Source organism: Peromyscus californicus, unplaced genomic scaffold, assembly GCF_007827085.1.
Source record: "Peromyscus californicus insignis strain IS unplaced genomic scaffold, ASM782708v3 Scaffold_3__1_contigs__length_106647218, whole genome shotgun sequence".
In the NCBI taxonomy this organism is placed as follows: domain Eukaryota; kingdom Metazoa; phylum Chordata; class Mammalia; order Rodentia; family Cricetidae; genus Peromyscus; species Peromyscus californicus.
The window spans coordinates 18,923,256-18,947,395 of NW_026294551.1; the positions used below are offsets into that span (position 1 = coordinate 18,923,256).

At 46.2% G+C, this 24,140-nt stretch overlaps 1 protein-coding gene across 1 annotated transcript in view; it reads left to right on the forward strand.

Moving 5' to 3' along the window:
- Window positions 1-18,479, forward strand: part of Nsf (N-ethylmaleimide sensitive factor, vesicle fusing ATPase) — a 144,809-nt gene extending 126,330 nt beyond the window's left edge. Inside the window, exons 18-21 of the mRNA XM_052755675.1 lie at window positions 12,279-12,413; window positions 13,478-13,591; window positions 16,460-16,515; window positions 16,957-18,479. Coding sequence (XP_052611635.1) covers window positions 12,279-12,413; window positions 13,478-13,591; window positions 16,460-16,515; window positions 16,957-16,978 — 327 coding nt within the window. The 3' untranslated portion in view covers window positions 16,979-18,479. The remainder of the gene's footprint in view (window positions 1-12,278; window positions 12,414-13,477; window positions 13,592-16,459; window positions 16,516-16,956) is intronic.
- The last annotated feature ends 5,661 nt before the right edge of the window (window positions 18,480-24,140 follow it).

Below are 24,140 nucleotides of genomic sequence, written 5' to 3' on the forward strand. Positions count from 1 at the left end.
ATGCATGCTCATGTGTGTGAGTGTGCTCATGTGTGTGAGCGTGCTCATGTGTGTGAGCGTGCATATGTGTGTGGTGTATACACCATTTTCCAGTAACGCAGAATATCTCAATTTTAATCAGCAGAGAAATGTTAATGAAAATTTTGCCTCCCAGCTAGGACTTGGCCTTGACCTCTTTTATCCTAGGTCGGTTACCCCACTATGACACCAGCTCTGGAGGTGTTGTGTACAGCACCTAGCATTCATTGGCACCATTTACTTCCTAGTACCTTCTCTGCAGAACTTGCTCTTTGAGATGGACTCAGTTAGAAATCCTGAATTCAAGTCTTAGTTCAGACATTATTGCCTTAGACTGGGATCTTAGTGTCTATGTGTATTTCTTTATTTATGTAGGTGGAAAGAATTCTTTTCCTATCCAGTTGAGGGTCAACTAAGATATTATATAGTAAAGGTCTTTATAAATGTGGCACACGCCTTTAATTCCAGCACTTGGGAGGCAGAGGCAGGCAGATCTCTGAGTTCAAGGCCAGCCTGGTCTACAGAGTGAGTTCCAGGATAGCCAGGGCTACACAGAGAAACCCTGTCTCAAAGGAAAAAAAAAAAAGTATGAACTACAACCATATAAGGTATAAAGCAAAGAAACCTCTTTAGGTATCCACGGGACCTTTTCAGCTGGTGAGGTAGACACCTGAAGAGTGCAACTCTGTGTAGAGGAAATGTCACCAGAGAGTAAGCTCAGAGTTCTAGCTTCTGTCCCCTGCTGTGCAGTACTAAGGAAGGAAATGGGCTTCTCGCCTCTGTGCACATTCAGTGAGATTTGCAGGCTAAGTCCTAAGACAAACGTATTTGTCTGGGTTTTAGAGATTATTGTGATAAAAGAATGAAACAGAGACAAGAATTTCAGAGCTCAATAAGATGGGGGAAGGGGGGTTCCAGCCACTGAGCTCCCTGAGGATCTGGTGCTGGTTGCGCTTGTACTGACCCACCTGTTGCCTTTCCGTGAAGCCCCTGGAGGCTGTGGCCTGTGTTCTTCCTCCCCACTCCCAGGACAACTGAGTGACAATTCGTGTTCTTTCGTGAGTCCCTGCAGTCCCTGAGCTCCCTGGGACTTTATGCCAAGCTGTGTGCCTAACAGCTGCTGGGCAAGAGTCAACCTTACGAAAAGACTAGGACAGTCTATCTATGAGATTCCTGGTGTTTATTGGAAAGTAAATAGAACTGGAACCCGATGGCTTAAGTCACAGTTTGTCTGTAAACCGCACACCGTGACAGCCCTCCTTGTCACACAGAGTCCTTTTCACTGGGTGTTCCAGGCTGCCATATACCTGGTACACACACACACACACACACACACACACACACACACACACACACGTTTATTTTGTTCTGAAATACGAGCTCTACATAGCTCAGGCTGGCCAGGAATTTGCAGTCCTCATGTCTCAGTCTCCCAGGTGCCTGAGGCCGATAGGTGTGTACAGCTGTCTCAGTTCTGGAGATACCATTTTAGGGGTGGATATTTTGAAAACCACGGTCTTAAGTACACATAGAACTGTTATTGGTAATATAAATAAGAGGACAGAAAAAAAAATCAAACGACAAATCTGAATCCAGTCATTTAGCTTCTGAGCTTCAGTTTTTTTCATTTGTGAAATGAGAATGACCTTCAAAAGTGTCCGAGTTGTGGGAAATAAGAACCATATTAATGGTCTCTGTGTGTGCATTGTGCAGGTACACATACACATGTATGTGTGCACGAATGTGTAAGCACATGTGGAGGGCAGAACACAGCTCCAGGTATTTCCTCAGTTGCTGAAACAAGTTCTTGCTCTAGCCTGGGGCTGGCCAGTAGGCCAGGCTGGCCAGCCAGTGAACTCCAAGAATCAGCCTGTGTCCCCCTTCTCAGTGTTGATATGGGAAAGTAGGCTGCGCACACAGCTGCACCTGCCCCCGCCCCCGTGGGTTCTAGGGATCGAATGCAAGGCCTTGGACTTGCATAGAAAGCGCTTTACCACCTGAGCTGTCTGAGATATGTATATATATATATATATATATATATATATATATATATATATATATATATATATATATATACAGCCTAGCAGTGTAACTCTTTGTTTTATTTTGTTTGTTTGCTTTGTTGAGATAGGGTCTCATGTAGCCCAGGATGGCCTCAAAAGCACTAGATGAGTCCGCCTGTTGGAGTATGTATGATGTGTATTTCTAACCTTGCTTTTTCTTCTAAGATGAATTCTGTGCTGTCTGTAAGATGCTCTGTGGTAGTGAGGGGGCCCTTTGGCTCTGACAGTTGTCCCTCATCTACTCAGTGCTGTGCTTCCCATCTGAGTGGATGGTGGTTGAGCACCCATGTAGCCCAAGGTGATCAAGATAAATGACAGTTGTTATGGTCCAGCTGGTGGAAAGGTTGTTTTTTCCGTCTGGAACATGTCTTTAGACATTTGAGGTTGAAGTACTTACTACCCTGGGCAGTGGTGGTGCACACCTTTATTCCCAGCACCCAGGAGGCAGAGGCAGATGGATCTCTGAGTTTGAGGCCAGCTTGGTCTACAGAGCAAGTTCCAGGACAGCCAAAGCTGTTACACAAAGAAATCCTGTCTTGAAAAACCAGAAAAGAGCCGGGTGGTGGTGGCGCATGCCTTTAATCCCAGCACTCGGGAGGCAGAGCCAGGCGGATCTCTGTGAGTTCGAGGCCAGCCTGGTCTATAGAGCGAGAACCAGGACGGGCACCAAAGCTACACACAGAAACCCTGTCTCGAAAACCCAAAAAAACAAAAAAAAAATATCTGTTCTACAGTATAGAAAGTGAAGATGAGTATGATGCTTGCTCAGTTGTGGGGTTTGTGGGCAAGTTGTACACCCGTGCAGTGCAGATGACACCCACTGTTGAGCCTGGCATGGGGCTGAGGCAACCCTAAGATGGTTGCCAGGATGTGTCATTCAATTTGACTTTTTTTTAAATATCAAATGTGTTTTCAGTGTCCCTGTATCCCATGCATGGGCAGTGCATTCTTGTTCTGGAGGGTTCTGTGGCAACCCCACGCATGAGGAAGAAGTAGAGAGGCACTTGCTTCTTCACACGAGGTGCTAGTGTGGAAGCAGTGCAGGTGTGACTGGGTTTGCACAGCCCCCGCTGGCTGTTCTCAGTCCTCACTCTCAGACACCGGTGACAGGGATGTGCCTGTACCCAAATCAGCAGGGTGGGCGCCGTAGCCTTCCATACAAAGATTCTTGGGAATTTGAGGAGATGCTTTGGATTCAGTAAACCATCTCAGGTTTTACTGGGGGTAAGAACAGGGATTCATAAGAAAGCATGGGCTTCACTTTTGACTGAAGCATTGGGTGTTTGGCCTTCATGTATGTCTGTGTCGATGTATGACTAGTGCCCTCAGAGACCAGAAGGGGGCATTGGATCCCCTAGAACTGGAGTTACAGATGACTGTGAGTGCTGGGATTTGAACCTGGGTCCTCTATAAGAGCAGCCAATGCCTTTATCACTGAGCCATCATCTCTCCAGTTTCCAAAGTGTGTTCTTATTTCTCAAATGTTATGTGTTCATGCTTTTAAAAAGTTTGCTGTGTATATCTTTGGTATCTGAGGCAAAATGTGCTAAACACGGTGTTAATGGATAAGGGTTGTCCTCTCCACCATGTGTCAGTGTGCTCAGCAAGGGATGTTGGCACGTGCAGACTGTGTGCAGCTGTCAACAGAGAGACCCACATGCCCTGTGTGTTAATGGGTTTGTGCCTCCTAGCTCCTTGGTGACACCGCTGACAGCTGATACTTGCAGGACTCCAGGGAGTGAGGTCATCTGCAGGGCCCGTCTCTAAAGGGTCCCTCAACTAGTTTGGTGCTTCTGTCTGAAGAACTAAGGAGAGCAGCAACCAGGGCTCAGGGGTGTCTTACAGTAAGAGTCACAAGGCTCTGGTGTTAGAACAAGAACACAGTAACTGGGGACGAGGGAAGCTTTGTCCATGGACAAATATGTAGAGTTTATCTTTTTATTATTGCTGTATGTTACCATAGTGTTAAAAACATCTTCAACCTGAGTCCCCCACTTTTAATTGTAAAAGAAATTAAAATGTTTTTGTGGGCCCCTCAAAGTCTTAGGGGCCTCAGACAGTGTCCTAGTGGGCTGGTTTATAAGGTTGACTGAACCTTGGTCTCGTTGTGTTCAGTCCTAGACAGTAGAGGATTTTGTTTCTTTCTTAGTCCTTACCTGTGTTCTGGGTAATTGAAATTGTTTAGCAAGTTGCCTCTTCAGAGGTGAGATGTTATTACGGGACACACTGAATCATGTTCTGTGGTTAAATGTGGACAGAGTATGGGGGAAGGGAGGTTCTGAAATATGAACATGGCACAGATGCCCACTGGTGTAAACCTCCCAACAGCTTGTGCAAAAAGAGAGGTTCCCTGGGGTGCAAACCACAGAGGTGGAAATAAAGTCAGAACAGGAGTTAATTTACAGTTATGAAGCTGAAAACTGAGCTAGGTGCATCAGGGGCTGGACCGGCTAAACAGCCTGGGGCAGAGGTGTCCACATAAGCCATTCCTCTTGGCATTAAGAACAGTGTGGCACGGTCTGTACAACTTTATTTTCTTAAGTTATTTAACCTTTTCTCCTAAGAGTTCAGAGGTCATTTCTAACAGATGTCTATCCCAAACTTGTAATTAGTAGGACAGCTATTGTAGACATGGGTTTAAAATTGCACATGATGCCAGGTGTGGTGGGGCACATGCCTTTAATCCCAGCATGGGAAGGCAGAGGCCAGAGGAGCTCTGAGTTTAAGGCCAGCCTGGTCTACAAAGCGAGTTCAAGTACTACACAGAGAAACCCTGTCTCAAAATAAACAAACAAACAAATAAACAAATAGGATTGCATGTGATGGTACTCCTGGCTACTGTGTATGAGGCCCCGGGTTCAGTTCCCAGCATCACAAAAACAGGCAGCCAACGATGGACCGGTAAGGTTAATGGAAAGTCAGCGGGCATGAACTCCAGGTTCAGCCCTTTCTGGAGCAAAGACCAAGACACATCACCTCCCCTCAGGTTCCTCAGCTACCAAATGAGGAAGGGAATGAGAGGACAGGGAGAAGGGAGCCTCCTTAGGTGCTGCTCCAAGTGTACGATCACGTGATCCCGGATCTTTCTCGTGAATTGCTGCAACAGATTCTTTACTATCACAAAGTTGTCTGCTTTTGTCCAGGCTCTGGTTTCTACCCCATCAGCCGTGAGAGCCTTCCCTTGTCCCCTGCTCTGCCTGCAGCACCAGGTTGGCTACAAAGGACGAGGCAAAGAATTCGCTCCAGGGGAGTGTCTAATGGGGAATTTAAGTGTAGTTGTCTGCTTAGTTAGAGCGTGATTTATTTGAGACATCCTTCCTTTGGTATTCAACTTCAGCATTTAACCGAAGGAGAAAAAAGGGGAGAAGGAGTAAAAAGAGAAGACGGGGCCACTGCAGGGCCAGACACTTGAGCCATGATCCGAAATACAGGCTGGACATGGAGAAACCCAAGAGGCCATCACTGCTGCTGCCCTGATTCCATGTGTGTGTGTGTGTGTGTGTGTGTGTGTGTGTGTGTGTGTGTGTGTGTGTGTGTGGTGTGTGTGTGTGTGTGTGTGTGTGTGTGTGTGTGTGTGTGTGTGTGTGGTTTTGTTTTTGTTTTTTTGGTTTTTTTCAGTGTTGGGGCTTAAAGGCAGGGTTTCCCACCTGTGGGCAAGCTCCCTGTCACTGAGCCACACTCGGCCCTGCTTCTGGCTGGGTTTCACTTGGTGTACGGCAAACCAAGAATTGAAGGAGGCAATAATACCTCTCATCTCACTAACTTGGGTTCGTAGCTTCCCATAAATCTCTTTCCTTTGCTAGTGAAGCTGATAGTATACAGTCAATAGCTAAGCGATTGGTCAGCTAAAAACATGTTCTGACAGCCTTTGGCATCAACTTAAATTGTAAATAAAGCACACTCACCACCCATTCTGGAATATTTTCATTAAAACTTAGTGTGTCATAGCATTCAACACTTAGGGCTCGAGGCCATAGATGTCCTAAAATGATGATTTCCTGTTAAACATTTGGTGTAATGTACATTTTTCTAGGGCGAGAAGAGAGATTGTAACAGTAGAGCGATCTACTACCCTTGAACTGAACGAGTCGTCATTCATTCCTTCAACATATATTTATTAACTGTCCTCTGCACACGGCCCTGTGGTATCCCTGGGTAGTTGAGTAAAACCAAACACACTTCAGCTCCCTCACAAAAGACCCATGAGACACACAATAATAAGCAAATACAGAGAATGAGTCAGTAGATCGTGTATAAAAGGTGATTTGACCGTGAGGCGACAGAGCAGACTAAGGGAGAGGACGCAGGGCGGGTATGCGGCTTGAGAAACTGTGGAAAAGTGGGCATTCAAGCAAGTCCTTGACGGAGGGGAAGCACCATGCTGACAGGGAAGGGACTGGAAGTGCAGTGCACATGTGTGCGTGTGCCAGGCAGCTGGGTCCAAGTGTGTCAGCGCCTGGGCAGCTGAGGAAGTGTCAGATCTCTGCGTCAGTGCAGGGAGGGAAGCAATGGGGTCAGGAAGAACTGTTCTTGAGGTCTTGGTAGCAAATGACATGAGAGAGAGAGAGAGAGAGAGAGAGAGAGGAGAGAGAGAGAGAGAGAGAGAGAGAGAGAGAGAGAGAGAGAGAGAGGGAGGGAGAGAGAGAGGGAGAGAGAGAGAGAGAGAGAGAGAGAGAGAGAGAGAGAGAGAGAGAGAGAGAGAGAGAGAGAGAGAGAGAGAGACCCTCCCAAGAGTGAACCCAGGAAGGTAAAAGGTGAGGTCACTGCTGGCCTCTGGCCTGCCTTTCACAGGCCCCTCAGACCCCACTACAGTGATGCCTCCCAAAAGGGTTGTGGCCTGAGCCTTCTGCCTCCCTGGGCCTCACTGTCACCCCAAGTAGGCTGAATACTGGGACCCTGTCATCCCTCTGAGAGCAAGCCTGGTGCCCGGGCATATGCATGTCCCATGTCACTGCTAGGGCCTCGGTGTTGGGAAAAGAACCTTGGGTCCTGCTGCTCACTCACCTGACCTGACAGGAACCCCGCCTTCTAGGATCCCTTCAGAACCATGCCTGCACACTCCTGCTTCCTCTCCTTCTTGCTGGTGTGATGGTGATGTTGGAGAGCCCCTCCCCAGCATTCTTTGCCTCATGCTCTGTCTCACAAGTAGGTAAGATTTTTCTAACCCCGTTTTAATGGTTGAGGAGGAGTCTGGTGCTGAGATAATCTACCCCCAACATCTGTCACACAGCTGCCAATGATGGTGCTAGTCCCTTTTCTACTGCACAGGCTACCCAGCCTTCAGGAGAACTCCCTTGCTCCCCGCTTTACCTCTCAGGCTGGCATCAAAAGCACCCCCATTATGTGTAAGTAAACCTTCTCCTTTGGGGGAGGTTTACTCAGAACTGGCATGGTATCCATGTGGCTGCCATGTTCCAGGCCACAAGAGGAGGGCATCCTGCAGACACTTGCCAGGGTCCCTTCTCTCCACCACAGTCCTTTTTCCATAAGACCCTTCTCTCATTTCCCCTGATGCTTTCTGTGTTAATTCTTCTTCCTTCCTTTAGTGTTCCAAGTCTTCCTGCCATTGGCTGCCCTCATCTCTCCAGAGAGACTTGGTACTGTGGCTCAGCTGCTCCCACCACCAACATGGGGGTTGGTAGCATTAGAGGTCTATCCTGCTCCTCCAGGGCCGTGTCAGTGCCCTATGCTGCTGCTCCAGGTTACCCCCACTCTGAGACACCCCCTGCTCCTCCAAGGCTCCATAGCCATTGCCACAGAATGTTTTTGGGTATGTGACTTGGTAGTGGCCCCTTTGTGCTGACCATCCAGTTTCCTAGCTAAACTGCAGTCACTTTGGAGATGCAAACTAAATTTCATCTTTCACATACCTAAGAAGAATAAATTCTTGTTAATGTTCCAATTAGTGAATGTTAATTTCATCTTTTTCTCACTAGGTTTACAAATTCCTAGTATTCTGACATTTCTTTTTCACTCTTTTACAAAAACATCAGATTGTGATCATCAGAAAATAGAGGTTAAGGCCCATCACACATGGCAGATTTGAACCTCGCTTTTAAACTCACTTCTTAATCCATCCCAGGGTTTCCGATTGTTCCGGGTTAATTCTTCTTACCGAGGGTGTGTTATATTTGCGGCACTGAATGGTAAGAAAGAACAGCCTTTCTTTCCCGCATAACTGACTTCACTTTTGTTGGCGGGTTGAGGCCAGCCCTTCCATTTCACTGCAGTTATTATATTGGTGGCATTTTTTTATTTAGGAAAAGAAAAAAAAAGCTTTATTCCACATGAACTTTTGTTACAAATCAGTTGATTGGGGCCAATCAATGGCAGATCTCTGAAAGGGTGTGGATTATCTGGTTAGCCCTTTGTGTGGCAAAAGGCTTAGATGTTGCTTGGCGCTTGGCTCTTTCTTCAGCCTGTAAAGAAGTGGGTTTTTGAAGGATCAACACCTGACTGAGCCCTGCTTTTTTCATGGTAATGTTTTCACCTGAGTTACCCCTTATAGTACTAAGACTTAGTTAACTAATACTTATTTAACCTTGGAACAATGCTCACCGTAATCCGATTGGCAGATAGTCATTTTATTTAGGCCTTTTCTGTGTCTCCTCAGGACCAGCAAATCTTAGTAGAGGATGCTGGGAGCAACTCCCTGCCCCCAAATAGGTTACCACTGCTTTGTTTCCCCCTTCCATGGGACATGTTTGGGCACCGTGGGCTTTAAACCCGTAGCCACACATTAGCAAGATAGATTTCCCCTTTGGACGGAACCCGCCTCTTCTAAAGCCCCACTTCTGTAACTGCCGGTGGCTCCTGTCCTTCAGATGAGACCCAGTGTGGCTCTTACATTAGTACGTCCGCAACTGTTTTTCCATGAGAACACTTCCAGATGAACATTACCACTAATTAATACACAAAACGATCCAGCACAATTTAATTATTTGGTAATGTTTTTCAGTGTTTTCTTAAAGATGATGCTTTACAAGTCAAGGCCTGAGCTTGCCTGGGTCGTGACCTCTCCACAGTGTTTGCAGTCTTGTTAAACAAGAAGAGAGGCAAAACATAAATTAGCGTCTCCATTATAAGTTACCCCACACTTCCCGATCTTTCAACACTCGGAAGCCATCGGAGTGGCTGTGGAGAAAGTTGCTTGAGGAAGATGGTGGTGATTAGAAAGTCCAGCTTTCTTTTTTTTTTTCTTAAGGAATTTTTTTATTCATTTTACATACCAATCACAGATCCCCCTCTCCTCCCTCATCCCGCTCCCCCCAGCCTCCCCCTCAACCCACTCCCCATTCTCTCCTCCAACAAGGCAAGGCCTCCCATGGAGAGTCATCGGAGCCTGGTACATTCAGTTGAGGCAGGTCCAAGCCCCTCCCCCTGCATCAAAGCTGTGCAAGGTGTCCCACCATAGGTAGTGGGCTCCAAAAAGCCAGCTCATGCATTGGAGATGGATCCTGATCCTACTGCCAGGGGGGCCCTTAAGCAGATCAAGCTACACAACTGTCTCCCTCCTGCAGAGAGCCTAGTCCAGTCCCATGGAAACTCCTCAGGTGTTGGTCTCAAGTTCGTGAGTTCCCACTAGTTTGGTTTGGTTGTCTCTGTAGGTTTCCCCATCATGATCTTGATGCCCCTTGCTCATAGAATCCCTCTTCTCTCTCTTCGACTGGACTCCTGGAGCTCAGCCTGGTGCTTGGCTGTGGATCTCTGCATCTGCTTCCATCAGTTACTGGATGAAGGCTCTCTGATGACAGTTAGGGTACTCAATGATGTGATCACTGGGGTAAGCCAGTTCAGGCACCCTCTCCACTATTGCTAGTAGTCTAAGCTGGGGTCATCCTTGTGGGTTCCTGGGAACCTCCCCAGCCCCAGGCCTCTCCCCATCCGCATGACGTCTCCCCCCCATCATGGTATCTCCCTCATTACTCCTCCACTCTGTCCCTGCTCCAGCTGGACCATCTCATTCCCTCATGTTATCATCCCCCACCCCCCCCACCCTCCATTGCCCCCCTCATCCCCAGTACAGCCACTTTGGAAATCAGTATGGTGGTTTCTTAGAAAATTGGGAGTCAATCTTCCTCAAGACCCAGCTATACCACTCTTGGGCATATACCCAAGGAATGATCAGTCATACCACAAGGACACTATGTTCATAGCAGCATTACTTGTAAGAGCCAGAACCTGGAAACAACCTAGATACCCCTCAGCCGAAGAATGGATAAAGAAGATGTGGCACATATGCACAATGGAGTACTACTCAGCAGTAAAAAAACCAAAAAAACAAAACAAGACATCATGACATTTGCAGGCAAATGGATGGAACTAGAAAATATCATCCTGAGTGAGGTAACCCAGACTCAGAAAGACAAACATAGCATGTACTCACTCATAAGTGAATGCTAGATGTAAAGCAAAGGATAACCAGACTACAACCCACAGCTCCAGAGAAGCTAGCTAACAAGGAGGACCCTAAGAGGGACACATGGATCACCCTGGGAAGGGGAAATAGAAGAACTCTCCATTAAAGTCCAGCTTTCTGTAGTGAGCAAGAGGCATCTACAAGCCTCTCTTTTAGGGAGACCAATGTTTCCCTCTGTGAGAGGAGAGAGATGAGGTAGCTGGGCAGAGGATGCTGGGAACCTAAGGGGAGAAAAGCAGCTGATTTCCTTAGTTATTATGAGCCAGAAGGCCAAGACAGGAGCATCACTGAGCTCAGGAGTTGAAGGCCAGCCTGGGCACATAGCCAGATACTGTCAAAAACAGTCACAATTGTAATGAGACTATTCCAGCTTTGATATCTGTTAGCTTTGAGGAACTTTCCAAAGTTAGCATTAGAATTTATTGTTAATGTATTTTTTTTAGCGTAGAAGCCTTTTTTGTTATAGTTGAAATACATATAACTGTGTTCGTGTGTGGGATTACCCCAGCACCCAGCTTTAGCTTTTTTGCCTTTGGACCTCTGCTCCGTCTGACTTAGTGTCTTTCCTGCTCCTCTTCAGCTCACCCATTGCAGACTTGGCCTGTGGACTCCTCCCCACAGAGAGCACAGCTGCTTCTTCCAGGTTCTGCCTGGCGTAGGATATGCCTCCTTTCCACATGGCATAGTGTGTGTGGGGGGGGGTTCGTTGTGGTTTTTATCTTTCTGCCTCTCTATACAAGGTCGTTCCACAGTCATTCAGGAACTTGGCAAATGTCTGTTGATGAGCATTTGGGTTTTTTGGTTGATAGGCTTTTTTCTAGTTGATTTATTGCACAGTAATAATGATTAGCTTTTAATTTGTATCTATCATAAATAAATTTCTACCATGGAATCTTTATACAGTCATCTGTTGAACCAAGGAGTTAATATTGTCAGGAGGGTTTCTGCGTGTGTGTGTGTGTGTGTGTGTGTGTGTGTGTGTGTGTGTGTGTGTGTGTGTGTGTGTGGTGTGTTTATGTGTGCACACATACATGTGCTGGAACTTGAACTGGTTTCTGTATGTAGACAAGTACTCTACCAGTGAGCCGCAACTCTGCCTTCCACTTTGTTCCTTACGGACTTCGTGATGGTGCGTTCTTATTCTTGGCATATAGTGGACAAAAGCAATGAGTACGATTGAGAAAAGCTGTCTTGCTTTGTTGACGATTGGTGGTATAGTGTATACAAAGCCCAAGTTGAAGTTTTTGGAGGTTTGGGGGACAGGCAGAGGGGATTGTTTTATTTTGGAGACAGGGTCTCACTATGCAGCCCTGGCTAGCCTGGAACTCACTATGTAGACCAAGCTGGCAGAGGTAGGCAGATCTCTGTGAGTTAGGAGCCAGCTAGTCCACATATTGAGTTCCAGGCTAGCCACAGCTACATAGTGAGACCCTATCTAAAGAAAAGCCTTACTTCGGATCACACCCTCGCCATCCTGACTTGAGGATGGAACCATACCGTACACTTCGGTATCTCTAGCTTTGGTTTGGTGTTCCCCAGTTTACTGGTCCCTTGTCTGCTGGCATAAGTGGGAAGGACCTGCTTCATTGTTACTGCTTCTGAATTGTGGCATCTGTGCCTTATTTAGTTTTAATTGGAAAATTCTGTTTTTTTGTGTATTTTGCCTGCTCATTTACATACACAAATAAGTAGATTCTGCTCATATCATTCAAGCTTCCTCCAGTCTCCTTGTTAGTCCTTTTCTGTGCACTGTAACACATCTTTCTCTCGGTAACCAGGGCCGCAAGCTTCTCATCATCGGGACCACCAGCCGCAAAGATGTCCTTCAGGAAATGGAGATGCTTAATGCCTTCAGCACCACCATCCACGTGCCCAACATTGCCACAGGAGAGCAGCTGCTGGAAGCTTTGGAGGTAAAGATGAGTCGCTGTTAGAACTGTTTATCAGAAAGGAGTTGAGGTCTGAGATAATTAAGGAAGGATCCTCAACCATAGCAACAGGCATTTAGTGGCACATCAAGCTAGAATGTGGGGCCCTGGGATGTTGTCTTCAATTCTTTTCAGAAGCTAGAGAGGACGGACACAAAGGAGAGTGGATAAACTTCTCATTCCTGGGTGTGGGCAGCACATAGACTGCAGGGGTCTGTCACTCTCTTCCCAGCAGGTGACACCTCCAGACTACATGACAGGGGTTCGAATGGGGGCAGTGTAGGGGGTCATCACTGTCTCTTCCCAATGGCTGGCAGCACATTTCTTTACATTTAATAAACCAGAACAATGATTAAATCCTTTAAAACTACAAAAAAAGCTACCCAAACTTTACAACTTTATAACATAGAAATGTTTCCTTAATTTTTAAAGCCTTTAATTTAAACACTGAGTCTTTCATTAAGTGTTGATTAATATTAATGTGCACAAATGACGGGATGAGATCTGTTGGAAAATGTGATGTAAGTTGTTCGGTGTGGGAGAGTCAGGGAGGCTTCTTAAAGGTCCCATCACTTAAGAGTTGCTATGTGCTCCCCACAGAGCAGAAGTCGGTATGAGAAGTAGTTCAGGGTCACCTGTTTGAGCAGCCTTTTGTAGCTGGGATGGGTAAGAGAAAAAGTCAGTCTACTTTGACATATACAAATTGTTCCTATGAAGGAAGGCTAACACATTTAACTTGTATTTATCATAGCTTGGAGCTGTTTTCCCCCAGCAAATATGTCTCTAAGTTTACTGGAGGTCTCTAGAAAAACAGCTTAAGATATGTCTCTTCCAGACAAGGCAATCTCAGCACCAGGGAGACTGAGGCAGGAGGATTACCATGAGTTTGAGGAGAGTCTGGGCTATGGAATAAGGCCTTGCCCTTGTATGGTCACGCATGGCTAGGAAGGTCAGTCCATCCCATTCAGGAAGCTTCTCCCACTGATCACTTAAGGGTGTGTTGGTGTGTGCACTATAAGTGTCGTTATTATTGTTTATTGCTTTTGTAGCTTTTGGGCAACTTCAAAGATAAGGAACGCACCACGATTGCTCAGCAAGTCAAAGGGAAGAAGGTCTGGATAGGAATCAAGAAGTTACTAATGTTGATTGAGATGTCCCTGCAGGTAAGGCGATTCCTTCTCTGTGTGAGTCACAGGAACGGTGGTGGCACACCAAGAGGACCTTCGATCCTCTCCCAAGGCCCAGGGACACTGGTGCCATCCTTAATCTTCAGAAACAAATGAGAACAGCATAGTGTGGCTCTTAATTTTAATGTGGAGAGTTATTAGGTCTGAAAATTAGAAAGGACTTCAAAGAGTGATCTAAAAAATATGAAGGCCATGTCCACAGGTTATCAGTGAATTAGCACAGGTCACACACTGTGCTGTGGTACTCTACATCATAGTCAGCAAGAGACTGCAAAAGCCTGGGAGACGTGTAAGGACAGACACATTGACTTGTACAGGTTAGATGTGACCTCCATCTATGTCCCCTGACTGAACTCCTAGAAATTTCTTTCATTTTTTATTTTTGTGTTTGTTTTTGTTTTTTGAGACAGGATTTCTCTGTGGAGCCCTAGCTGTCCTGGAGTGCTCTATGTAGACGGGGCTAGCCTCAAATTCAGAGGTCTGCCTGCCTATGCCTCCCTAGTGCTGGGATTAAAGGCGTGCACCACCATGCTTAGCTCCCTAGAAGTCCCGTGCAGACTGCTGTACGGTTAAAGCATCCAGGCTGCCATAAACAACTCAGCCCAAGCCTACTGCCCTTACACATCCTGTCACAGGCAGAGGAGACTACTTTGGAACTTCCTGGTATCTACTAGGACTCCCTCCCTTCTTCTGGAACCCCTTGTCTCCATGTGCCTGTACACATGCACACATGTACATCATACATGTGTGCAGACTAAGGTCTGTGTATTCACACACCTCGGCTGCCACCCACTGTGCACAGCCCCAGGGCCAGCTCAGCACTCCAGCTCAGCACTCCCTCGCACAAATGAATGGGTATGTGAATGAGTGAATGAGTGATCCATCCCCAGACTTGAGTAGATAGATTGGAGTTATTCTAAGCATTGTGCGTCACTGGGCAGCCCTTCCCTTCCCAGTGTGAGCAGTGGGGTTTCTTAGATTCACATTTACAGCTGAAGGAAGCTCTAGGGCCAATAAATAAGAAATATGGAAAGAATTCTTTTAATTCTCTCTGATAAACTTAATTTAAAATTAAATTTTTGTGGTTTTCAGACACCAAGAGTTTCCCGAGCTTCCACTGACTATTTTTAAGTGGATTTATGTATTTTCCATTATGAGCAGTAAATTAGACCATAGACTGAATGCTGTGCTCGGGCTTATTCCTGGTGAAGGCGCACATACAGGTGTATTGGCTCTGTCCCTGAGACAAGATAAATCTGTCAGAAAGTCAACACTACCTTCTTTTTTCAGTTTCAGTACGATCTTTGAAAATAATTGCATAGAAGAAACTATGTGAGGTTTTCTCCCCACCCCCCTTCCTCCTCTTCCTGGGATGCCTGCAGCTCAGTGATCAAGTTAATACCTCTTATGTGTGTGGGGTAGAAAGTGAGAGTGGGGTGTTCGGCCTAATCTTCAGGGACTGACACTTCATAGGCCTGGGGTTTGAACCCCTTCACGTCAAATGGATTCCGTGCAGCTGAGTGACTTCTCTTTAGATCTGCCTCAGGAGCTGAGCCCAAGTAGAGAGGCATGTAGTTCAGCAGAATGGAAGTCATGCTCACTCGGCTCGCCATACCCGATTTTGTTAAAACTTGCTCAGTGTTGAGGATCTGCTCTGACTGGATGTCACCTGAGGGAATAAAGTCATTTATCTAGATTACTTTTTTCCTCCCTTTCTCTTGACTTTTAATTCCATAGCTACAGGCAAGTCAGTCAGTCGTTCCTCACACATATTAAATATAGTTAATGGGCAAGGACCTGCATGTGCTGACTACAGCGAGCTCAGCCAGCTCCATTTTTTAGAAAGAACTCTGACAACTGATTCATGTGTAATTCTAGTCCCAAAGAGGAAAAATGGTTCTTTTGTTAGCTGTTCGCACTTTTTCCTAGTTCTTTGTAGTCTGACCCCTTAACTTTGATACATTTGAAACTTCTGTTCAATGTTGCGCTGGGGACAGAGGGACGAATCTTTTTCACGAAGTGGTTGGAGGGGAATTTGATTGCACAGTTGCCCGAAGCTGCGCACAGCCCAGCGTAGCATTTGCAAGCTGCTCCTAGAGGGCAGGGAGTTCCTCTTGGGAACAGACTTCTGCCCTACAACATGCTTTAAAAGTGAGGTGGTTCTGACAATAAAAACTCATATTAAGGAGTTAGAGGTGTTTGTTTGTAATGATCGTTTTCCAGGTCACCTCAAATCTCAGTAAGAATACCTTATTTACTAAGAATACCATACACTTAAGAAAGTGGAGTAAATTGGATACAAAACGACAACTAAGAGAGATAATTAGTAACAATGACTCAACCAAGCTCCTGGATCAAAACCCACCATCTTGTCTTGGGCCTGTGGCCCACTGGCAGCCAGAGGCCAGGTGCCCCAAGAGCCCATCAACACTTTCTGCTCTCTTAAGTGTGGTGGCATCTCCACCAGTCCCAAAAGGACACTGCAGCCAGGTCACTGAGTATGTGCAAGTCATAACTATATTCTGGTCACTCAGTCAGCCTCAATTTGGCTTCTTCAAGTTCTGTCTTCTTCCTTCAGTAAGATGCATGAATTAGATATCATTTGAACTCCCATGAGTCCTAGCACCCTGACTGCATCCAAGCATGTCTGCACACCCATGAGTGACCATAGTCTAGTTTGTGGTGATGCCCTACTGGTATGCTTTTCCTCCTCACACCAAAATAGCCAAGGGACACTTGGCTGAGGTGCCCATGAATGACCTTGCCCTGGTGTGAAAAAAGTGCTTTTTTTTTTAATGAAAAGTGCCATCGACATGTCTTCTTTGTTTCTTCTGATGATTTTAGATGGATCCTGAGTACCGAGTGAGGAAGTTCTTGGCCCTCTTGAGAGAAGAAGGCGCGTAAGTATATGCCGTGCTCAGAAGCACCCACTGTAGGTACCCATCTGTGAGGTCCCAGGGCTTGCCCTGAGCACTGATGTACTGCAATGCACGAGTCTGATGCTTTCTTTCCTACATAACCTTGTTCCCATGCATTAGCATCTTCCTGTGCTGTAGGTCCGAGGGCCCAAACATGGAAGTGGGCTGTTCTGTCCGTCTGCTCTCCTTGTCCTGCTTCTCAAAGCTTCCTTGTCACAGCGCAGGGAAAACTTGAGGGTACATATTTATTGGAACCTGCTTTTAAAATGCATGGAGCTGTGACCATTTTCTTTTAGAAAATGCCCATCAAATAGCAAATGCATGTTGGAAAATGTAGAGAAAACAGGAAGCTTTTAGTGATTTCTTGGTGAATGTTTTGACAGAGCTCATGGTTTTGTGTCTGCTTTGGAATTTCTTTTGCAGTAGCCCTCTGGACTTTGATTAAAAACGGACTGTTTACAGCAGTGACCAAGGGAAGTGACCAAGGTAAAGATGGCCTGGGATGGTCACTCATCGTACTCAAGACACCGGACTAAGTGACACGTTCACCACGCTCAACACACTTGCTCTGCATGATTAGTGCAGTGAACTCCCTCGTGCTTTTGAGATATCCTAGTGTTTCCTGGAAGGTGTAAACTTACTTTAGACCACTGTGCTCACCGCCCATGCTAGCTAAGATGATTCCTGCTTACATGGGAGGCATGCTGCACCTGTGCACGCTGCTCCCACCACGCCCACCCCTAGCAAACACTTGGCCTACCGGAAGGTAGGCTTCTATACGTGACCAAGAGCGAAGGTGGAAGTTCTGAGGGATTCACTTAGCGCTCCTCCGTGCTAACAGCTGGGTATCTGGTTAAGAGGTTCTTCCACAGAATGGGTTATTATCTTTGCCTGAAGAAGCAGGCTTTGAATGTCTAAGATGCTGTTCTCAATCATTTTCAGAGATATTTCCAAGTTGCAATCAGGAGAGCTTTCCTAATCGGAAGTCCCATCATTCCTGTGGTGGCTGTGATATGCCCTGAGTGTAATTAATTGGTTCTGTGGTAAGAGATATGCTAATCATTACCACTTGGTAGATGCTGTTAAAACCTTATGAAAGATACATATGGAAAGCTGTACATCTCTAAACAGAAAAAAAATATTAAAATAATTTACAAGCCTCTCAGCTCTAATTAGTGTCCAACTGTAAGTGGGTCAGCTCCCTGGGATGACGTCAGAGGCTTGTTAGTTCCATCCTCTTCCTTTTCCTCAGCCGGATGGCTTATAATTTACTCTCCCTGCATCTCAAGTGATCTGTAATGTCTAAAGCACATAAATAAAACACTATTATCCAGCAAAACAAGCCACCTCCTAGTCCTCTCTCAGTCCTTGAATATCCATTCCAGTGTGTTCAGTTCTTCCAAAACAGGAGGAACGCACCCAGCCCTTTGGAGGGTGATTTGTCTAATCAGTGGGTTAGAAGAAATTTAATTAGGTCGTCATTTGTGGTGATGAGTCTTAGGGAGCATGCCCCTCTCCCCGCTGCTGCTAAAAACGCAAAGACAGTGATCCGTAGTCATCCAGGAGGCTGGATGCCGCAGGGGCACCTGGTTATGACTCTGACACTGTTCCCACAGTAGAAGGCAAATCATCTCCTAATCTTGCTGTCTGTATGCTTCGTTTTGGGTTTTCATCCCTGGCTTATTTTGTGGCTTTAGAAGAGTGGATTGTGTTGTGAAACTGTGATGCCTGTGGCCAGTGCCGTGGTCCCCGTCCATCACCATGGTCCCTGTTGTCTGTGGTCCTGCCTTTCTCCTCCCAACAAAGCCGTGTATGAATTAACTTATGTTTCTTGTTCAATGAAGTTAATGTCTTGTGTTTTTGTCCAAAATTATATTGAAAAAGATAAATATTATATTGTGTAATGCAAATTGAAGGAATGCAATAAAGAGTAAATATACTTGAAATGTTGTGTAGATCCGTATTTTTACCAAATAGCACCGATCGCTTGACAGGACTGTACGAAGAAGGGGCTCGGGAGAGAAGCCCCTCCTTGTTCTGTTACAACTAGCACAGGAAATGGATAGTATTAAGGGGACTGGAGAGATGGCTTAATAGTTAAGAGCACTTACTATTCCAGAGGACCCGGTTTGATTCCCAGAATCCACATGGCAGCTCACAGCTGTCTCTAACTCACACATGTGGTACACAGATATATATGCAGGCAAAACACATAGGCTAAGTTTTAGGCCAAGCTGATGGCACATGCCTTTAATCTCAGCACTTGTATTTATGTATGTATTATATATGTATATGTATGCAGTTCATATCCAAAATGTGTTTTAAGATTGTCTTATTGTAGCCTAAAAATTACAGTGAGCAGCCTCTAAGTTTTGACCATATATCGTGGAATTATGGAGGAGATGCAGTTATGTCTAATAATCAAACCCTAATCCACAGACCTGCGGAAGCAGAGTCAACTATCCACAGCCACCTGACCAGACACGGAAGGCAGGATTTCGGTTTGCTTTTAGAAGTTAGTGCAGAATGAAAAGCCACCGGCAACTGCTGAGGCTGCGTCCCAGTGACATCCAGGTGGGCACGAGCACACCGACGCCATGGCATCAGGATGCACCAAAGACACCTGTGGTCCGCAGGAGCCCCAAGGGGGTGAGGGTGGGATTTGCAAGGAGGATGGGCCGTAGTGGTGCACACCTATAACCCCAGCACTCCAGAGGCAGAGCTGGAGCATCAGCGCAACTTTGAGGCCAGCCTGATCTACACAGTGCCAGGATAGCCATCACTGCAGAATGAGACTGTGTCCACTCTGAAATTGCAATGGCGTGTATTTGTGACTCTCTAGCACAGTCTCCATAGTGGACAGCCACTGTCTGGGGATTGATCAGTGGTGAGATAGCCAAGTTCTGTTAAGCCAGGCATGGCAGTGGAACACCGTACTTTCTGCTGAACTCACTTCCTGAGTGTAGACCCGCTTATTCATGCAGATATGCCCAGCAACACACGAGAAAACCAGCAGGTCCACCCAGAACAGCCTCACTCCATTTGCCTTGCTTCTCCTAGCTTTCTCCTCAGCTCTTCTCCCTGAATTTGTGCTTCATCCATGAACTCAGCAGCCTGTCTTCAGAATAATATTGCTTTGAATAAAGCCTCACAATATTGTCCCATTTTCTTCACTCAATTTTTTTTTTTTTTTTTTTTTTTTTGGTTTTTCCGAGACAGGGTTTCTCTGTGTAGCTTTGCGCCTTTTCCTGGGACTCACTTGGTAGCCCAGGCTGGCCTCGAACTCACAGAGATCCGCCTGGCTCTGCCTCCCGAGTGCTGGGATTAAAGGCGTGTGCCACCACCGCCTGGCTTTTTTTTTTTTTTAAAGACAGGGTCTCACTGTGTAGCACTGGCTGGCCTAGAACAGAGATCCACCCATCTCTGCCTCCCAGGTGCTTAAATTAAAGGCACGCACCACCACGTACAACTTAAAGCATCCTCTGTCCAGTGTTTCTAACTAATGTTCAAGCTCAGCTATAGATTGTATTCTCCTTAATAGAATACGATGGTCATAGGATACAGATAGCCTTACTAAGTATGACTAGGGACTGTTTAAATATTTGGCAATCTTGTCGGTTTAAAAAAATAAAAAGTGCCGGGCGGTGGTGGCGCACGCCTTTAATCCCAGCACTCGGGAGGCAGAGCCAGGCGGATCTCTGTGAGTTCGAGGCCAGCCTGGTCTCCAAAGCGAGTTCCAGGAAAGGCGCAAAGCTACACAGAGAAACCCTGTCTCGAAAAACCAAAAAAAAAAAAAAAAAAAAAAAAGTAAGCCGGGCGGCGGCGGCGGCGGCGGCGGCGGCGGCGGCGGCGGCGGCGGCGCACGCCTTTAATCCCAGCACTCGGGAGGCAGAGCCAGGCAGATCTCTGAGTTCAAGGCCAGCCTGGGCTACCAAGTGAGTTCCAGGACAGGCGCAAAGCTACACAGAGAAACCCTGTCTCGAAAAACCAAAAAATAAAATAAAATAAATAAAAAAATAAAACCCAGGGCCAGGCGGTGGTGGCGCACGCCTTTAATCCCAGCACTCGGGAGGCAGAGCCAGGCGGATCTCTGTGAGTTCGAGGCCAGCCTGGTCTCCAAAGCGAGTTCCAGGAAAGGCGCAAAGCTACACAGAGAAACCCTGTCTCGAAAAACCAAAAAAAAAAAAAAAAAAAAAAAAAGTAAGCCGGGCGGCGGCGGCGGCGGCGGCGGCGGCGGCGGCGGCGCACGCCTTTAATCCCAGCACTCGGGAGGCAGAGCCAGGCAGATCTCTGAGTTCAAGGCCAGCCTGGGCTACCAAGTGAGTTCCAGGACAGGCGCAAAGCTACACAGAGAAACCCTGTCTCGAAAAACCAAAAAATAAAATAAAATAAATAAAAAAATAAAACCCAGGGCCAGGCGGTGGTGGCGCACGCCTTTAATCCCAGCACTCGGGAGGCAGAGGCAGGTGGATCTTTGTGAGTTCGAGGCCAGCCTGGGCTACCAAGTGAGTCCCAGGAAAGGCGCAAAGCTACACAGAGAAACCCTGTCTCGAAAAACCAAAAAAATAAAAATAAAAATAAATAAATAAATAAATAAATAAATAAATAAATAAATAAATAAATAATAAATAAATAAATAAATAAATAAATAAATAAATAAAACCCAGAATGCTGAGAGAGAAGAGGATTTACCTCATGGAAAAGTGAAATGGAATAAAAGATGGCCGACTGCTCCAGCCAGGAGCTCTGCCTCTACCCTTGTGGTGCTTCTCACAAGTGGGACAAGATTCCTAGGGGTGAAAGATGCATCAAATCAAAGGGAGGCTCTTGTGGTCCGAGGGGTGTAAGGCAGGGGGCCTGGTATTGGCAAGCCATCTCCACCATCAGAAGTCGATGACCTCATTTTCTGACGGTGCAGAGCAAGTAACTGTTGTTCCCAGTGGTGGTAGACCAGGAGAAAGAAAGGAAAAACAACAAACAACAAACAACAAACAAACAAACTCTTTAGCTCTTCTCTGAAGCGTGTGCCAGAAACACTGAAGGGGACGTGTAGTGGGTAGCTCTTCTGTCTATGATCTTGAAGGTCCACCCCTAGAGATGCAGCAGGTAACTGCTCCACATGTCCCTGGGGCGTGGCCTCTCAGTGACCCTTAAGACCTGAGCTGCAGGTAGGCATCGCTCTCTTCGCTCCCTCGTGGGACTTGGATCCAGAACCTGTGTCAATTCTGTTCTGTACAGTGAGTTTCTCCCCTTAATAAATTCTTTGCTCTTTAAACAGACTCCATGGATTTCTCGTTATAGGGATGTTTTGCAGGTAGGTCTGAGAACTGAAGTCATAAAACTGCACGCCTTTAATCCCAGCACTCAGGAGACAGAGGTAGACAGGTTTCTGTGAGTTCAAGGCCAGCCTGGTCTACAAAGCGAGTTCTATAGCCAAGGCTACACAAAGAAACCCTATCTTGAAAAACAAAAACAATAACAACAACAAAAAAGATGATGTGGCCAGGCAGTGGTGGTGCACGCCTTTAATCCCAGCACTTGGGAGGCAGAGCCAGGCAGATCTCTGTGAGTTCGAGGCCAGCCTGGGCTACCAAGTGAGTTCCAGGAAAGGCACAAAGCTACACAGAGAAACCCTGTCTCGAAAAAAACCAAAACAAACAAACAAACAAAAAGATTGATGTGATGAGGGCCTCAGGTGAGTCTTCCTGAAACTCCAGCCCAAGGAGAGAGTGCCCTTCCCAGAGTTCCCAACAGGTTCTTTCTGTCCAAACCAACCTACAATTCCAATGTCAAGTGGTCCAGAGCCCAGGTGGGACACACCATCTTGCCAGCCTACTTACCTCTTCCACAGTTCAGCTGTTATATGGAGCTGGCAGGGGGTGGGGGGCAGCCATTTCTGGTCCAGCTTCGTTTTCAGTAGAGCAATTCCTCATTCCCCAACAAACAGAGTGGACAATGTGGTGAGGAGGGGAGTAAGATAATGGCTGGCCAGCCCTATGACCCGCTGACCTGGGCCAAAACTTTTAGAAATATCTGAGACATCAACATACATGTTAAAAATGTTCAAGTCTGTGAATGAATTACTGACCAAATTTGTTCTTCCCCATACTGGAAATTCTTTGTTTGATGTTGACTTAGTATCAAGTAATCCTTTAAGTCTCATGTCACATCTGTTGTCCATGACATCTCATCTCTCTTAGAGAGCAGAGGAAATGACCGTAATGTGGCCATTTAATTAGCAGAGGCCACGACCTTCAGATACCCTTGATCTAAGGATGAATCTGGAGACTCCACACATTGTACAATGTATCTGTTTGAAGTTTACCTTTTCTTTAATGACTTAATGGAAAAAAACTGTATGATGAAATAGATTTTCTCCAAATATATATATATATATATATATATTTATATAATATATAATCTTAGTTAACTCAAAGGTATATACATTGTATAATAAATAATATTTATAAAAAGAGACTTTTTGAATATAAAATCAAAAAGATCAACAACTTCTACAACTTTTTACAAAACTTTGGATACAGCAGGTTGGTAGGAAATTCCCATTGGATACTATTACCTGACTATGGCGAGGATAATTACAATGCACTCATGTACTATTATTAAATAATTGTCAGCTACTTGAATACACCCCAGAGACATGACTTTATCACTTTTAATATAGAATACATAGATATGAAAAGACTTTTAAATTTTGTATCCGTTCTGCTGAAGTGTCCTCATATAAGCAAGCATTATCCGGTTGACTTTGATTTCAGACTTCTGCAAGGAGAGATGGGAGGGGGCATTTGGGATGCTAGGAAGGGGTGGGAGGTGTACCTTGAGCAGTGCTCACGGTCACAGGGTGGGGAGTGCAGGCAAGGGCCTACACTTGGCAAGCCAACTGCCCAACAGGAAAGTTAAGTAACTGCCCGGATGCCAAGTCAGAGTTAGCAGACCCCAGACAGAAGTGGGGAAGGACAAATCCTTGCTCGGTCGCATCTCCGCTTTCTGATTCTCCTTAAGACAGAGTTGATGGATTGATCCATGATGCCACGCCCATCTTCCTAACCCCAGCCAGGACCACCGTGCATCAGAACTCAGTTGGGAGATGCTTTCATTCTCTGGCTTGCCTCCTCTGAGCATCGACTCCAGATCTTGGGAACCAAGATAGGCTACCTCACTTGCAGGTGGGGGAAGGGAAGCGCTGTGTTCAGGTTCTCTTGTCTTTTGGGTTATTCAAGCCAAAGGGAGGGAAGGATTCGGAGAGGCCTGCCCTCCTAACACAAGGGAAAGGGTAATCTTCACCCTCCCCGCCTGCCAGCCGCAAATTTGGGATCAAAGATGATTGTTTCCACACTGGTGCTGTTAGTTAACTAAGGTGTCCAGCTGTTCTCCCTAGTGTCTGCTGGTGAGCAGGACTGAGAAGGGCAGAGCAGCCCCCCTCTTTCTGCAGGTAGAGCATGGAGCTGGAAGAGACTTGCCTGCACGTCTAACCTATTTACAAGGGCCACCATGACAGACAGATGCAGTGACAGTAGAAGCTGTGAAATGACAGAAAAAGATGTTGCGATCTGACTACTTCTAATGCAGAGCAGGGCTATAGAAAA